At 42.7% G+C, this 16,577-nt stretch overlaps 1 protein-coding gene, 1 long non-coding RNA gene and 1 other non-coding gene across 3 annotated transcripts; 2 read left to right on the forward strand and 1 right to left on the reverse strand.

The window, feature by feature from the left end:
• The first annotated feature begins 875 nt into the window (after positions 1–875).
• Positions 876–9,194, forward strand: LOC142477223 (uncharacterized). Its single transcript, XM_075582220.1, has 5 exons — positions 876–1,085; positions 1,181–1,258; positions 1,362–1,460; positions 1,726–1,887; positions 2,039–9,194. The coding sequence occupies exon 5, from the start codon at positions 3,055–3,057 to the stop codon at positions 7,090–7,092; it is 4,038 nt and encodes a 1,345-aa protein (XP_075438335.1). The 5' UTR covers positions 876–1,085; positions 1,181–1,258; positions 1,362–1,460; positions 1,726–1,887; positions 2,039–3,054; the 3' UTR covers positions 7,093–9,194.
• A 100-nt stretch (positions 9,195–9,294) lies between these two features.
• On the reverse strand, positions 9,295–9,378 carry TRNAL-UAA (transfer RNA leucine (anticodon UAA)). Its single transcript has one exon. It is a non-coding gene; the product is annotated as a tRNA-Leu (tRNA).
• A 799-nt stretch (positions 9,379–10,177) lies between these two features.
• LOC142477224 (uncharacterized) lies at positions 10,178–13,124 on the forward strand. Its single transcript, XR_012792254.1, has 3 exons — positions 10,178–10,336; positions 10,556–10,665; positions 12,729–13,124. It is a non-coding gene; the product is annotated as an uncharacterized LOC142477224 (long non-coding RNA).
• The last annotated feature ends 3,453 nt before the right edge of the window (positions 13,125–16,577 follow it).

Raw genomic sequence — 16,577 nt, forward strand, 5'->3', positions numbered from 1 at the left:
GAGTAAACATAATATTGACTGTATTGTTTTATTCATGTCTGTCTTTTTTTCAAAACTGTGATATAATATACCTAAACCCTGATATATTATTTTATAGAATGATAATTACTGTATTTTAATGGCATTGAATGTATTTTTATGTAAACTTTATGTAATATACAGGACCTTTTTTTTTATTAGCGTATATTGAGTGTATTGTTTTATTCATATATGTCTTTTCAAAGTAGCATTTAATGTTTTTCTAAAAAGTGGCCCCGTTGATAATATAGTACATACTGTAGAACCTAAGGCCATAATATATTAGACCTAAAAATGTGATATAATATACCTAAACCCTTGATATATTATTTTATAGACTGCTAATTACTGTATTTTAAGGGCATTGAATGTATTTTTATGTAAACTTTATGTAATATACAGGACCTTTTTTTTTTTATTAGCGTATATTGAGTGTATTGTTTTATTCATATATGTCTTTTCAAAGTAGCATTTAATGTTTTTCTAAAAAGTGGCCCCGTTGATAATATAGTACATACTGTAGAACCTAAGGCCATAATATATTAGACCTAAAAATGTGATATAATATACCTAAACCCTTGATATATTATTTTATAGACTGCTAATTACTGTATTTTAAGGGCATTGAATGTATTTTTATGTAAACTTTATGTAATATACAGGACCTTTTTTTTTTTATTAGCGTATATTGAGTGTATTGTTTTATTCATATATGTCTTTTCAAAGTAACATTTAATGTACTTTATTTTTCTAAAAAGGGGCAAGTGTATTGTTTTATTCATATATGTCTTTTCAAAGTAACATTTAATGTACTTTATTTTTCTAAAAAGGGGGCCCCCGTGATAATATAGTATCATCTATTTTATATCATGATATTTAGTGTATTTTAATAGCATTGATTGTTTTGTTTTTTGTCCGTTTTTTTATCAGACTATATTGAAGGACTTTTAATGATAATATTTAAAGGCCTAGAATTGATTGTACTTTATAATACATGCAGGCTGACCGCTTCCAAACATATATTGCCGAAAATACACAGGGGAGTTCCACAGAGGCAGACCAAGAATGTAAGAATCGACAGAGGCCGCTTAAGACAGCTCTTTTTTTTTATTTTTATTTCTTTATTATTATTTATTTATTTTTGTAATTTTCTTTCATGTAGTTTTGGCTGCTGCACTTCAAGCTGAGCGGTTGGCTAATGACGCTCTAGACTGTCGATTTGGAAAACAGGTTACCGATGGTGCGTATTTATATAAAAGCGGTTGCATATACTTTTTTTTTTTTACTTTTAAAGTTACCTGTGTACATGAATAAACGCCTATGCGGTCTTTTATGCCGTACAGAACAAACCAAGGGGGGTACGGAAAACGGTGTACGATCTGTCAAACGTACGATCAAACAGCACAACCCTGATCCGTCCATAATGACAAATCAAAAACGGGGTATGTACTGTATGACAATGTATCGCTGTTATATTTAAAACTAACACTATAGACATGTTTTGAACTTATTTAAAACTTTATAGATTACGGCTGTAATTATATATCTAAGTGGACTAAGATAGTGTTTCTATTCATTTTATTACACTTTTTTTTTATAGCCGACATTAGGGGTCATGCAGCCACAATAATTGTGTAGTTATTTTTTTTATTTTTAAATGCTGCTGTCTATTATAAAACTTTTTAATAATGAGGTCATTGTTCACAGCTTCAAAAATGCACCGGCACCAAAGCGTTAGAAGCCCAAAAGTCGCCGCTGAAATGCAAATCCAGAACAAGAAACCACGGGCCCCGCAACCTGAAAAGAAAGTCAACGCTGAAATGCAAACCCAGAACAAGAAACCACGGGCCCCGCAACCTGAAAAGCATGGTGAGTCTATTGTGCTGTAATTCAAGCATCTATATACGTGATGTTGCGTAATGTAGTACTAACATAGTTCCTCAAGCTGTCTGGACTTTAATCTATTAATGAAATGAGCTGACAGTATTCTTTTTTTTTTTTTTGTTGTTGATGTTTTTAGCCTCAAAGACGACCGTAAGGCATGCCACTAGACGTGTTCCTGATAAATGTACCCCTGCACACGACAATGAGCAGCCCAGCACATCAAAAGCTTTGTACGGTGTAAAGCGACCAACAACAACGGTTACGGTTACAATCGAACCACCACCAGCTACAATGTTGAACTCCCCAACAGCAAAGGCGGATATCATTTCGCGTGCCACCGGCGGTGAGTCAGCACGCATAAACACAACACCTGTATCAGGCCTGCAACAAGCCCAGTTGGAAAATATATTGCGTAGAATTGACTTTGGCAGACGCCCACGTGTAAATGACCCTGCTGTTGCACAGCCAACAATTAAAAGACGAAGGGTGCCTTTACAGGACATCACACCGGTCACAAACAGTAAAAGTCAAGGGTTTCCTTTACAGGACATCACGATTGTCACAAACAATGATCATGGGGCGCAGAAAGGTCAGTCAGGTAACTGTACGACGATTAATGACATTGATACACCGCATTATTGGCGATGGTTCTATAATCATTTTGTTTTTTGGATAGATTTAAATCGGCTTATAGAAAATGTAATAAGCGACTTGAAAACATTGATTTTTGTGAAAGAGCATGAACGCGATTTAGAGCGCATGAAAGCCTTGTTATTAAGGCTTCGCCGTTCAAGCGATATATTTCACAAGGGTGTAATGCATCTAAAGGGGGATTCAGGGGCCAACAACCAAAACATAATACACGACGTAATAATAACAACACCGTGTACTGACAATACACACCCAAAAGCCACAACAGCGCTGTGTATAGAGGACGAATCTGACATTGAGAGCCGGGGTTGTACTGAATACCTTTTCTGGGTGGATGTAAAGAGGTCTATCAACGCATTCATGCGTGAACTGTATTCACATTGTTGGGTGCCTCATGTCGAACGCAACATGTGTATGGAGCCGGCGTTCAAACTAAAACTTGATCGTTTAACGACTGTATTTAGCAACGGGGCCCAATTACTAACCAATTCATGACTAAATATGGTGGGCAGGGGCTTAGATCAACACCCCACGTTAAACAGAAGCACGCAGAGCAGCCAGCAGATAAATTATGTTGTAGACAACAACTCAGAACACACGCCAGAATGCTCATTAATGCCCGTTAGTACAGGTGATTTATCGACCCCCGTTATGAGCCCCAACTTAATTGCGGTCGAACATCCCCAGAGGGGTATAATGCCATTAATTTCTGTACAGTCAGAGTCATCTGTAAATGAAATTAATGTTGAAAGGTCTGTACTGCCGGTTGAAAATAGTGTTGAAATACATACACCACTGATAATACAGCCCCCTAACGATGCGGCGGATCAGTCTGTATTTTTGGAACGTGTAGCGCAGTACCAAAGAGTACGACAAAATTTTAATGCTGTGGAACATTTTGAACATTTTCAATTTGTAAATCTTGATCGTATAACATCATTTTCAGTGGCATTACAGGCGGTACATGATTCTATACAGTGTACATTGAATAGACTACTGCCCGACATAGGACCCCATGACATGGTGCAATTACGTCTAGACGGTGACACGTTAAATAGAGCTTTATACTCTATTAAACGCTCTAAGGACGCCTTAAGCGCTGAGACGTTTTTGGAACATGTGGCAAACATGTTACAAAGCAACGCGGAGGTTCTTGGTGACGGTACTTTAAGACTATTGGTCATAATTGTTAAGAACAGAGTTGGTGGTGTGATGCACCGTAGACGCATTAATTCAACGCCTTACAGTCGCATCGTAAACAAAAAAAGACAATTACTCTTTGACTTAAATAACGACAGCCATAACTTGTGTCTAGCAGCCAGTCTTTGTGCCCTGTTAGAAAAGAGAGATACGGCTGACGCTGTGTTACTGGAGAAAGCACGTTTGATACATCGCACCCTGGGTATTCCTGATGATCGTCTAGTCAGTTTTAGCGACATACCCGACTTTGAAAAGCACTTGAATGTAACCATTAAAGTGTTCTACCACAATCGGGGAGAATGGCAGTTTTTTAATACAAGTGAGCCCTGCAAAGAGAGGGTTTTATTTATATACCATGAAGACACACATTACTTTGGCGTAAAAAAAATAAACGCTTTCATCGGGGCCAATTACTTTTGCGATTTTTGTCATACTCCATTCGCTCACAAAAATAACCATTCATGCCGCTATTTTTGCCGATCGTGCCACAGACGGAATTGTGTTGAGGTCATAGCAGACATGCCTAGGTGTCCTATGTGTCGGGCATTTTGTCGTTCACAGGATTGTTTGAGTGAACACAAGAAACTAGCCCAAGCTGCTAAAATAGATTGTAAACGCAAGAAATACTGCGACCGTTGCGGTCGCTACACAGATGACGATCATGATGAATGCAGAGGTTTGCAGTGTAGAGTCTGTTATGCTTACATCGCCAGTTTTGACAATCACCTGTGCTACATGCGCCCATACAAACCACCGGTCCTCACTGACAACTACATTTTTTATGACTTTGAGTGCATGCAGGAGACGGGCGTACACATACCAAATTATGTCTACGCCATGCCTTTAAGGGATGATGAAGAAAAAGGTTGTGCCCAGTCTTTAGACGGCACTGTGGGTTGGGAGTTCCAGGGTCCAGAGTGTTTGGCTGATTTTGTAAAAAAATTCATAGACAGGCCCTTTAGGGAGTACACTTTCATCGCACATAATGCCGGCCGTTACGATTCCTATTTTGTGGTGCAACAGCTGCTTAAAGAGAAGATAAAAATAGAATTACTAGCACAAGGCGGTAAATTATTATGTGTAACAATACCTGATCTGAATATCAGATTTATCGACTCTTTAAATTTCCTCCCCATGAAGCTCAGTAAGTTGCCACAGGCCCTGGGGTTTACAGGCAGTAAAGGATATTTCCCACACTTTTTTAACACAGTACAGAATCAAAATTACAGCGGTTCTATGCCCTCTATAGAGCATTACGGCCCCCAGTACATGATGGCCGACGAGAAAACGGGGTTCATGACATGGTATGAAGCGAACAAACATTGTGATTTCAATTTTCAGGCTGAGCTTAAAAGCTATTGCATTGAGGATGTAAAAATTTTGAAGAAAGCCTGTATCTGCTTTAGAACCAGTGTCATAGAAATGACAGAGCATACGGTAATGAGCGACCGTGAGTCTCAGATTGGTGAGGAAGATGTCTATAATGTGGACCCCTTTCAGCTGACAACCCTCGCCTCTGTGTGCATGGCTATGTATCGGCTCAAATTTTTACCCAGTAACACCATCGCCATTGTACCCCCTGACAATTACAACATCACAAAAAAACGCTTCTCTACGCCCGCCACACAGTGGCTACTGTATGTGGCCTACAAGGAGAATATAGTCATACAACATGCTTTAAGGGGCGGTGAAAAGATGGTGGGTAACTATTTTCTGGATGGTTATGCGGTGATTAATGGTGTTCAAACAGCCTTTGAATTCAACGGCTGCTTTTACCACGGCTGTCCCATGTGTTACAATGAAAAAGATACAAACACTGTTACATCTCTCACATATGGTCAATTGTACCACAAAACAGCCATCAAAACACATTTTCTAAAAACCAAATGTGGCTATGCGGTGCGTGAGCTGTGGGAGCACGAGTGGAAACACATGTTAGAGACCGATACGGATCTAAAGGCGTTTCTACTTAAAAGTGATTTTCCACAACCCATGAACCCCCGTGATGCACTTTACGGCGGCCGCACAAACGCTATTAAGCTGTACCACAAAACGGCGCCCGGTGAGAGTATACATTACTATGATTTTACCAGCTTGTATCCTTTTATCAACAAAACCAAAATGTACCCCACCGGTCACCCTAAGATCATCTATGAGAATTTTCTCTCTTTTGACAGGTACTTTGGGATTGCTAAAGTAAAAGTCTATCCGCCTAGAGGCTTATTTTTCCCCATCCTTCCTGTTAAAATGAATGGCAAGCTCATGTTTCCGCTATGCAGCACATGCGCCGTCACCAATCAGACGACGCCTTGCTGTCATACGGATGAGGAGCGCTCATTGACCGGTACGTGGTGTACCGTTGAAATCCAGGCAGCGTTGAAGAAAGGGTACCGGCTGTGTAAAATTTTTGAAATTTGGCACTTTGCATGTTATACAAAAAAATTGTTTGCTAAATACATTAAGGTGCACCTCCGGGACAAACAGGAGGCATCTGGATACCCCAGCTGGTGTACAGACGAGGTCAAAAAACAAAAATACATCAGCGAGTATTTTTCAAAAGAGGGTATACGTTTACGCGCTGATAAAATAGACATTAACCCGGCAAAAAGACAAATTTCTAAACTGTTTCTAAATTCTTTGTGGGGTAAATTCGGTCAAAAGACTAATTTACAAAATACAAGCATTGTAACAAGCCCTGATGAACTTTTTGGTTACGCCTTTTCAACGCAATACGATGTGTCATCTTTAGACTTCCTAGATGATGACACGGCCATGGTTAGCTGGAAGTATACAAAGGAGGGATACACTGTAGGTCGTAATGTCAATATTTTTATTGCCTGTTTTACGACGGCCTATGCCCGTCTTGAACTGTACAATGTTTTGGACAAGCTACAAGAGCGGTGTCTCTACCATGACACTGACTCTGTCATTTTTGTTAGCAAAACAGGTGACTGGAATCCGCCTCTGGGTGACTACTTAGGGGAGCTGACTAGTGAACTACCGAATGGTACACACATTACAGAATTTGTTTCCGCCGGTCCCAAGACTTACGGTTACAAGCTTTCTACTGGTAAAACGTGTCTAAAAGTTAAAGGTATAACACTGAACGCTGCAAACGCTGAATTGATTAACTTTGACACTTTAAAAGATATTGTCCTGGACTACCCCTTACACTCTGATCCTGAAGATCAGAAAAAGATTGTGGTACAACAGGCTGGGATTGTCCGAAATAAACGTTACTGGCAGATTGAGACTCGTCCTCTACAGAAAACACAAAAGTGTGTGTACACGAAACGACAGCTGACCAACGACTTCACAACCCTACCCTTTGGTTACTAATTATAAATCTGTAATGGATATCAGGCTTCAACATCCTTTCTCATGTATTTTAGCCGGGCCGTCAAATTCAGGGAAAAGCTATTTTGTTAAACAGCTTTTGCAACATTCTAGCACTCACTTGTCGCACCGACCTGATAATATCGTATGGTTTTATGCATGCTGGCAATATCTTTATGATGAACTGTTAAGCACTATGCCCCACATTAGATTTATTGAGGGTATACCCGCTACATTTAATGACGATGCTCTTTTTCCCCCTGGTAAAGTGAATTTGACAATCGTTGATGACTTGATGGAAGCAGCCAGTGAGAGCTCTGAAATTGAAAAAGCATTCACCAAGTATGTGCATCACAGAAACCTCAGTATCATGTACCTCGTACAAAATGTTTTTTGCCAGGGTAAAAAAAGCAGAACCATAAATTTAAACACTAAATATATGGTTCTTTTTAAAAATCCAAGGGATAAATTACAAATTAACACCTTAGCTCGTCAAATGTATCCTGGTAAATCACAATTCTTTTTAGAGGCATTTGAAGATGCCACACGGTCCCCCTATGGTTTTTTGTTAGTAGATTTAAGAGCCACGACCCCTGATGAGTACCGCTTAAGAACCGGTATCTTTCCGCCTGACAACCCCACAGTTTATGTTTTAAAAAAAAAAAGCGTTTCTAAAAAGAGATAACTATCTGTAAATTGTCATTACTTGTAGTCGCTCCGCCGTTGTAAACATGTCTAACCGACTACGCCGCAATTGGCATACTTTAAAAGCATTAATAAGGGCTTCACCAAAGCAAAGAAAAGTTATTCTGTGTTCAGCATCTAATGATTTAGTCACCGCCATATGCGAGATAGCCCTCAATGCTCTAAAAGGTAAAATACCTTTATCAAAACGGCAAATTGGCATACTTAAAAAGTGGCGTAAAATTATAAAAAAGCTGAGCGACAAAAAATTTACAATTGTAAAAAAGAAACGCCTGGTGAAGCAGTCCGGCGGCTTTATTGGCTCTCTTTTGGGTTTTGCTATACCGCTGCTGACTGGCCTTCTCACTAACCGCTAATGGAATATGCTGAGAAAATGTACCTGGTCCCCAAACAAGATATGGATCGTTTACAGCGCCCCCCACAACGAGTGGGCGACATACGTGAAGTTGCCATGCATCGCCTAGATACAGACATTAATGCGATCTTAAATAGCCATAATTTATCAGAGGATGAAAAGATAAAAAGATACACTACTGTACTGCAGAAATACTTGGTGCATGCTAAACAGAGCGACGGGGAGAAGAACCGCCTAACCCTTTTAATGCCCACTGATGAAACAGCCTCTCACCCTTTACATTTCCAGGATATTGCATCATCAGATACGCCTGACAATTTGATTCGTGAGGTTGTTACTAACGTGAATGTCCGCTTCAAGAAAAATGCAGAGTTATTGCTCAGTAAAATGTTTCAGGCTAAACATATTACAAGCTGGAATGACAAAGGGGAGTTTATTTATAAAAAACAGGTTATACCGGGCTCTAATTTACTGGATTTGGTACGCGGTGTTACACAAAGTCACACTGTTACAAAGCGTAAAATACCACAGGGTTGGAGCCCTTTTCTGGCTGCGATGGCTGAACTGAATATCCCCTCATCGGTTGTGGGTAATGCAACAAATAGAGAAAGCCTGGATCGCTTAAAAATACTGCCCCCCGATACAACGAACCCTCCTTCATCATCCCTTTTAACTCCGCAGAAAAGAACCTCTGATTTGCGTTACAGTTCTTTAAGTGCCCCTGGCTTAACATCCCCGCCGGGTTATTTACTAAACAAGAGGAGGGGTAGTCTATTATTGCCGTCGGCTGACTGGTTGAAACTGTAAATAAGCTGTTTAATTTTTTTTTTTTTTCCCTCTGTAAAATAAGACATTGTATTGCTGTCCCTCTATACTATGTATCGTACTAACTCAACGCCTCTAGATGCTTTTAGTCTATTAAGGCCTTAACAGCCGTTTTACTTTTTTACTTGTAAATACGTCTTGTAATTATTTCCTGGTGAAAACTGTGTTATCTTTTAAAAAATAAAATAAGCAATTTTTGACTCATACAATTGTGCTTTTTATTTATATGTAACCCCCGACTGTTGCGGCTAATCCCTGTACCGTCTCTATACAAATAAAAAATATATATACAAATAAAAAAAAAATATATAAAAATATTATGTCTGGGGTGGGATTCGAACCCACGTGGACATACGTCCATTGGATCTTAAGTCCAACGCCTTAAACCACTCGGCCACCCTGACACTTGAGGGTTTAGCCTCTTAAAGCCGTATTCTGTCTGAATTTAAAAAAAAATGCTACGCCCTCTTTTCAACGTCATTTGAACTTTTCTGACATGCGCACGGCGTTATTTCAGAATAAACATGTCCAGACATGCCCCAGTATGAAAAAAACATGTTCGGGCATGCCCCAAAAGCCTATAAACATGCCCGGACATGCCCCGCGTATGTATACGCCCCCTCCAATCTACGTCAACAGTACGCACCAATCACAAAAAAGAATAAAAAATGCACATCATAATAAAAAATGGAGTCTGGGGGATGTCAACCGCGGTTTTTTGGCTTAGGGGGCGTCAACTGCGTTTTTTTGGCGTAGGGGGCGTCAACTGCGGTTTTTTGGCGTAGGGGGCGTCAACCGCGTTTTTTTTGGCGCAGGGGGCGGCAACCTAAAAATGCGCAGGGGGCGGGGCCGGATACGGATGGGGCGGGACCGGATACGGAAGGGGCGGGACATAGGGCGGGTTTAAGGCCAAAAGGGGCGGGGCTTAGGGGAAAAGGGGGCGTGGTACCTGTCAAAAAAAGTTTGACATAATGTATGCCTCCCTACTACTTGCACTTATATATACGATATACAGGGATACACTGTAACACCCTGCACTTATATACACTATATACAGGGATACACTGTAGCACCCCGCACTTATATGCTATATACAGGGATACACTGTAACACCCTGCACGTATATACACTATATACAGGGATACAATGTAACACCCTTCACTTATATACACTATATACAGGGATACACTGTAACACCCTGCACTTATATACAGGGATACACTGTAACACCCTGCACTTAAACACTATATACAGGGATACACTGTAACACCCTGCACTTATATATTATATATGCTGTATACAGGAGGAGAAGAAATAGCAATTGGAGCATGGATGCTGCTGACCCACAGGCTGCTGTGAAAGGTCAGGAAGGAGCTGGGGTGAAAGTTCAAGGGGGACTGGGGTGAAAGGTCAGCAGAAACCTTTGGAGTGATGCCATGTGACAATAGGATGCATTATATACATGTACAGTGCTGGTGACAGCCTTTTGACTGTGACACTAGATAGTGACATGCGGTGACACTGACTGCACATTGGGTAATTACAGGGCGTACAGTCACACCGGGTAAATCCTCTCCCTAGATCTTGAGGAAGCCGCACAGGAGCTGCTTGCTGAGCTGGACAGACTGACCTTGAACATGCAGGCTCTCACCCAGTACCAAGTCTCCGTTCTCCAGGTCACCAAAGTGCTGGTAAGAGGGACTGACCAGCACAGCACACGAGAGGGCCCCCTCTTCTCTGAGCTTTCCACCTGATCTCATTAACCCTTTCACTGGCAGGGGGGCTAGGAACACATTAATGTCATGGTCACTGAGAGAGGGCTAAGCGGTCCCCAACCTTGCATATAAACAGGTCGCTCTGTATGCTGGTGCTGAGAATCTCTGCACATCTCCTGTGGTCCCAATGCACTGTCCTTGCCGTTGTGCCAGTCTGCCTTTTTATAGCGTGCCTGCTAACCCATAGTAATAACTAACTGGAGGGTAATTCCTTGTGTTTTCCATTGCTTAGCTTTAATGTTATTCTACCGGCGAGCACAGCAGGACCTGCACCAGCTGCTCCCCACCCTCTGAGTGAACACCTGAAAATGGCGGAAAGCTGCCAATCTTATCCTTTACTGTGATGTGAAAGGGTTACATTCAGTTTGGTCCCTCCTTTGTCTGGCTAAGTTATCAGTGTAATCCCCGGTGCAGATACTGAATAGATACCGAATAGGTAGAAGTGCCGGAGGGGATTTCTCTGTGTATTTTACCGCCTGGTCCCGGAGTTTTATTTCATAATAATATTTTGAGTTGCATCCCAAGGTTCTGGGTGTGATCCCGTGGGACACACCTTACCACATTATTTTTATAACATTATTTCTTTCTGTAATTCACTCAGCCAGGGTCCCTGAGCCTTAGCTGTGTGTCTTAGGTAGTCTGGATCCCCGGTTCGACTCCCGGTAAGGCAAATTGTTGGGTTCTTTTTTATAACTTTGTGTGTTCTGGGGGTTGTGGAGATTTCTGGCTTTGTGCAGACCCACACCACCCCCAGAAACCGCTCTCTGAGCTGGTATAGTCCGGCTGACGGGTGGGGTGCCCTAGTATGTAGGATCTAGACTCGTGGGGTGACCCCATCGGAGGACCGGGTTAGTGGCACTTTACTATGCTAGTGGGTATAGACTAGAATTGTATTTGTTTTGGCACAGTCACACTGTACCGTGACAGTTATTGGACATCAGCAAGTGATTGTTTAGTAAACCCCTTTATGTGACTCACCTAATGTTACTCACGCATGATACTGGGACCATTGAAGAGCACTTTGGTCCCTTGTTGAGGTGTGACAGCCAGGGGCACAATGAGGGGACTGTTATATTGAATGCTTATTTACAGTGTTGATGTTTGGCACCGTACAGTTCACTTTCCGGATTGGCCCCTTGACACCGAGACCGACCATGAACCACTGTGAAGCCCTGATCAGCATCGGTTTGTATAGTTACACAGCCTCCATCTGGAAACATGGGGAACTGAGTGCCGACCAATCAGCAGAGACCTGTCCTCCACTGTGACGCTCAGTCTCATGGCGGTGGGCTGTGACCGCGCCGAAGAACAGCCCCAGGGGGTGGGAAACTGGAACTGCCCAATAGGAATGGAGCCGACAGGGCTGGGACCCAACTTTACAGGTCTATCCCGCAAAGCAGACACCTGGCTGCTGGGGAGAGAACAATGCTCCGCTTTTAGAGTATGTAAATTCCCAGCAGGAGGGCTCGCCTTTCCCCACCTCATCATTATCCAGAGACTCTGCACCTGGCCCCACACAAAGGCCGGCCACTCAACCATTGCTAGTGGCCCAAGCACACACTGCGTCACATAGTAATACACACAAACAACAGATACATAATAAATGCTGTGCACAGATAACTGGGGATAACTTATTAACGTGGCTGGTGGCCATTTTGTGGCTCTGAGATGGATATTTTGACCCTGTACCTGGATCGCTATCTTGACTAGTAGGGGCAACGAGTGGGCCTAACCTTGCTGCCCTGCTGTCACAATATTGATTTCCGTAAAACTGGGAAGTGTACAGTAGATGTCATGTTGTGTTACAGATGCTCCACATCTTTCTTCTGCAGCTAATTAGAAACACTTCCTGTTTGCTACCAGTAATTATTCGTTCACTTGGTCAGAAATGTGCTGCGTTGGAGGGGTTCTGTTGGTGTGGGGCCTGCTGCTTTATTACGGTCACCTGAACAGACGGAACCTGTCTCCCCTATTTCTAGTGTTCCTGGATGGATAACATTGAGAAACTCTCCAAGCACAGGAAATGCCTCCCGCTGACCTCTGACCCCGCAGACTGACCTGACGGCATCAAAGCTGTGTATGGACGTCACCGAGTGCTTTATTATCTGGGTCAAAAGGGGTTAACACAAGAGACAATTTTGTGATGTGATTGTAACGTCATCTTTTCTGTTGTGATATCACCGTGGATAAGGGATGCCATGTGACCTGGTGGGGGGACTGGACAGTGACCCTCCAATGTCTGAGCTGTGGGTATTGTAATACACCGGGCAAGATATGCTTGGGATAATCTTCAGGAATAGACGTGTATCTGATCAATGTCTCATTCTCTCTTTCTAGTCTGTATGCAACTTCCCTGTGAGAAAATGTTTAACATGTCCAAGTGTCCACTGCAATCTCTGTCATTGTGTGTATGGAAATGTACAGAATGTACACTAGTATACAATACATATATTACATTATAGTACAATGCACATAAGAAAGAGATCTCCAACTCAAGACGAGCTCCAGTTTCATATCCGTTTTCCACTCCAGAGTGTCCCCTCATGCTGACCCATAGAAAGGGTAAAACAATTCACGTGTATATAAAACTCTCAGCGTCCCATTGTAGGATTGTGCTGCACTGTACAATGGTGCTCCATATAATAACTTTGTCATTATTATTATAATGATAGATCAGTAGAACATGAGATCTCTCTGACCTTCCTACCAGACGTCTGTATAAGTCACAGGCACAGTCAGCCAAGGAGCTTGCAATCTGTTTGGTAAAGCAGCGGAATAAAGTGACATCACAACCTAACAGTACTTGGTTTCGAGCAGGGATCCAGCACCCCAAAGATCAGAGCCTCAATGACTAGGCCTCTCTCTCGTTTATATTACAACATACATTACTGAGATGGGGGAGTACAGTCTGCCTGCATCAGCACCGGCCCCAACCTTACCGGTTTTAGGTGTTAGAACTGGAGCTCTTAACCCAAATAGAATAAATCCTCAGAATGAGAACCTAATCAAATATCAAAGTGACCTGTGCATGATGACAAAGTGTGTAGTATAAAGGGACAATCGCAAACAAGTGACACAACAATATTTCACATTCATAGTGATAGAACAGTGCGCACAATAATACAAAAATAAAAAGTGGAATAGTGGTTGCTGCTCAAACCCTTAGGAGAATTGTTGCACCAGTTCTTCACACATGCCTTTCGTCATCCAAATCAGGGGAGCACCATGAAATAACCTGGAAAGTAGAAGAAAACGGACACAATATAGTACAATAAGCCTTATCAAGACCCAGGATGTGGATTGATGATATGAGTTCTACTCACATATTCCCTAATAATAAAGTCAATTCCCAAATCTATGGCAAATAATCTGCACTGGTCGTCTGCTAGAAGAGGAGACGTCCAAGGGAAATTACACAAAGGAGACCGATATAAACTATTCTTTATGTAATATTGGCATTTCAAATGGAACACAATGTGTTTGTTCTTCAAACGCATATTAAAACTGTGAAACTTGGGTCATGGCGGGTATTCTTAGACTCAAGGACCTGGGTCCAGACCTAAAACCTAAACCTTTTGAGTATTTTCAGAAAGAGAAAAACCTTCCTAACAGAATTTCTCCACTATCTTCAACTAAAAACATGCTATTCCAAATCGGGCCCCCTCCAAACCCTTAAAACAATTTGAAACCATGTGCCTGGACAATAAGGGCACCCCCTGACTTATATCCCAGCTTTACAGCCTCTTAACTAATTCTACACCCCTAGCTCCAGTTTTTTTAAATATATGTTACAATGCGAACAGGACTTGGGGGAGGAGGACTGGGAAGAGGTCCTAGAGGCAGCGGCCAAATGCTCCACAATAAAAGAAACCGCTTACAAGGTACTGATGCGTTGGTACCTAACCCCACTAAAATTGTCCAAGTTCATACCAGGTTACCCCCCGGTCTGCCCAGGCCAGGCCTCATTTATCCATATGTGGTGGTCATGTCCTGAGATCTCGGCTCTATGGAGAGAAGTGATCTCGTGGGTGCAGAGGATTCCAAATAGGGATATCCCCTTAGATCCTTGGCAACATCTCTTAAACAGACCCCACCAGGACCTGTCTCGGTCTGAGATTAAACTGGTGTCCCACATCTCAACAGCCACCAGATGTGAAATCGCTGCGGTCTGGCAGCAAAATGTGCGGCCCTCCATATCCAAGATCAAAAATAAAGTCTGGTTTATCTGTCGTACGGAGAAACTGACCAGTCTCCTGAACGACGCCTGCCCTAAATTCCAGAAAGTGTGGCTCCCATGGATTCTAAACGTGGAAATTTAGGGATTAAATACATATACAATTATGATATGAGGGCTTTCTAGACAAGCCGCCAATTAAAACCCAGAGGGTTTAGCACAGATCATTAAAACTAAAACAACACAAAAATAAGGGAAGGTGACCTCTTGGGACAAGTCCCTCTACGGCCCTTTGGTTTAGGATTTGATGATATATGATGTACTAAGATGTCTTAATTAAAGTGTCAGTCTGCATTTTGTATTTCCCTGCTTTCAAGATGTTGAAGCGACAATACATTGTGTAACGGGAGACCAGGACCTTTAACACCCTTACCCCCGGGATCACCATCACCAGACAGAACACAATAGTTGAATAAACAAAAGTTTATTTTGGCAAGCCAACAAACACACGAAATACACAATCGCAATGTAACACTCACCAACTGGGGCCTGAGGGGGAAGAATCTAGCCGCAACTAAGTGCCGGCTTCTGTAGGCTTGCCCTGAACAGCTTCTTCTCCAGCTTCTCTGTGCTATTCTTCCAATAGCACTTTCAAATAGCCGCCAGTTGTGAAGTCACAGCCTCCGTCTCACATTCCAAGAGTATCCCCGAACACTCAACTCGCTCTGGTACTCTGATCGGCCGCGCTCCTTACATAGCCCTTGGTCTCCTATATTTTTCATGGAGCAGAGGCCACCGACCAATCTGAACACGGATCGTGATGTTGCAGCCAATCGGAAGACTAGGGCTTGTCTGTCTGCAACAGGAGGGGGCCGGCTTAGGCACTCTGGACTGCCCATTGAAGATCAGCTGCTGGCGAGTGGGAAATTTGAACTGGCCAATGGGAATCCTGCCTACGGGACTGACAATGGGAAATCATGCCTACGGAACTGAGTCCCGGCAACGGTTCCCTTGGCCAGCCCCATACCTCCCGCTGGGTAGGTGCCTGGGAGAACAATGGCTCTGCACCGCCTAGAAACCAGTTCCCGGACCTGAGTCTCAGCCCTTCCTCACTTACCATCTTCCCGGTCCTCAAGCCGCTCCCAAGCTCTGCTATGAACTGGCATTTCTCCGTATGCAGCCTAGCTAAGTGAATTACTGTGTCAGCACGCAGAGAAATGCTAGCAACACACAGGACATTGCTGACTTGCTAAGTGGCACAGGGAATAAAAGTGCTTTTTATACAATCCCAGTCCCCAAGACATACAGTTTCCCCCGTATAGATATCACAATGTGATTAGCTCTGTCCTGCAAGGGGTTACACAAAATATATACGTTACATTCAGGCCAAAAGAGCCTCACTGAGGCGGCCATTACACACGGTTTTGGTACTGCTAGCCGGGCTTCACCTTTGTTATGTGAGGCAGGCTGCCCCTATTGTCACACACTGAACTGTACCCCCACACCTCCCTTTCCCCCACCCCTTCTTTTCCTTTTGTACTCTTGGTGTGATGGAAGGCTGCGCTCTCACGGACTCAAAGTCTCGCTGGAGAGTCTCCACACACCCGGATTGGATCCCCCACATGTTCACCGACACTGTACCCGCATCCCCCTC

The sequence above is a fragment of the Ascaphus truei genome, unplaced genomic scaffold, assembly GCF_040206685.1.
Source record: "Ascaphus truei isolate aAscTru1 unplaced genomic scaffold, aAscTru1.hap1 HAP1_SCAFFOLD_2056, whole genome shotgun sequence".
In the NCBI taxonomy this organism is placed as follows: domain Eukaryota; kingdom Metazoa; phylum Chordata; class Amphibia; order Anura; family Ascaphidae; genus Ascaphus; species Ascaphus truei.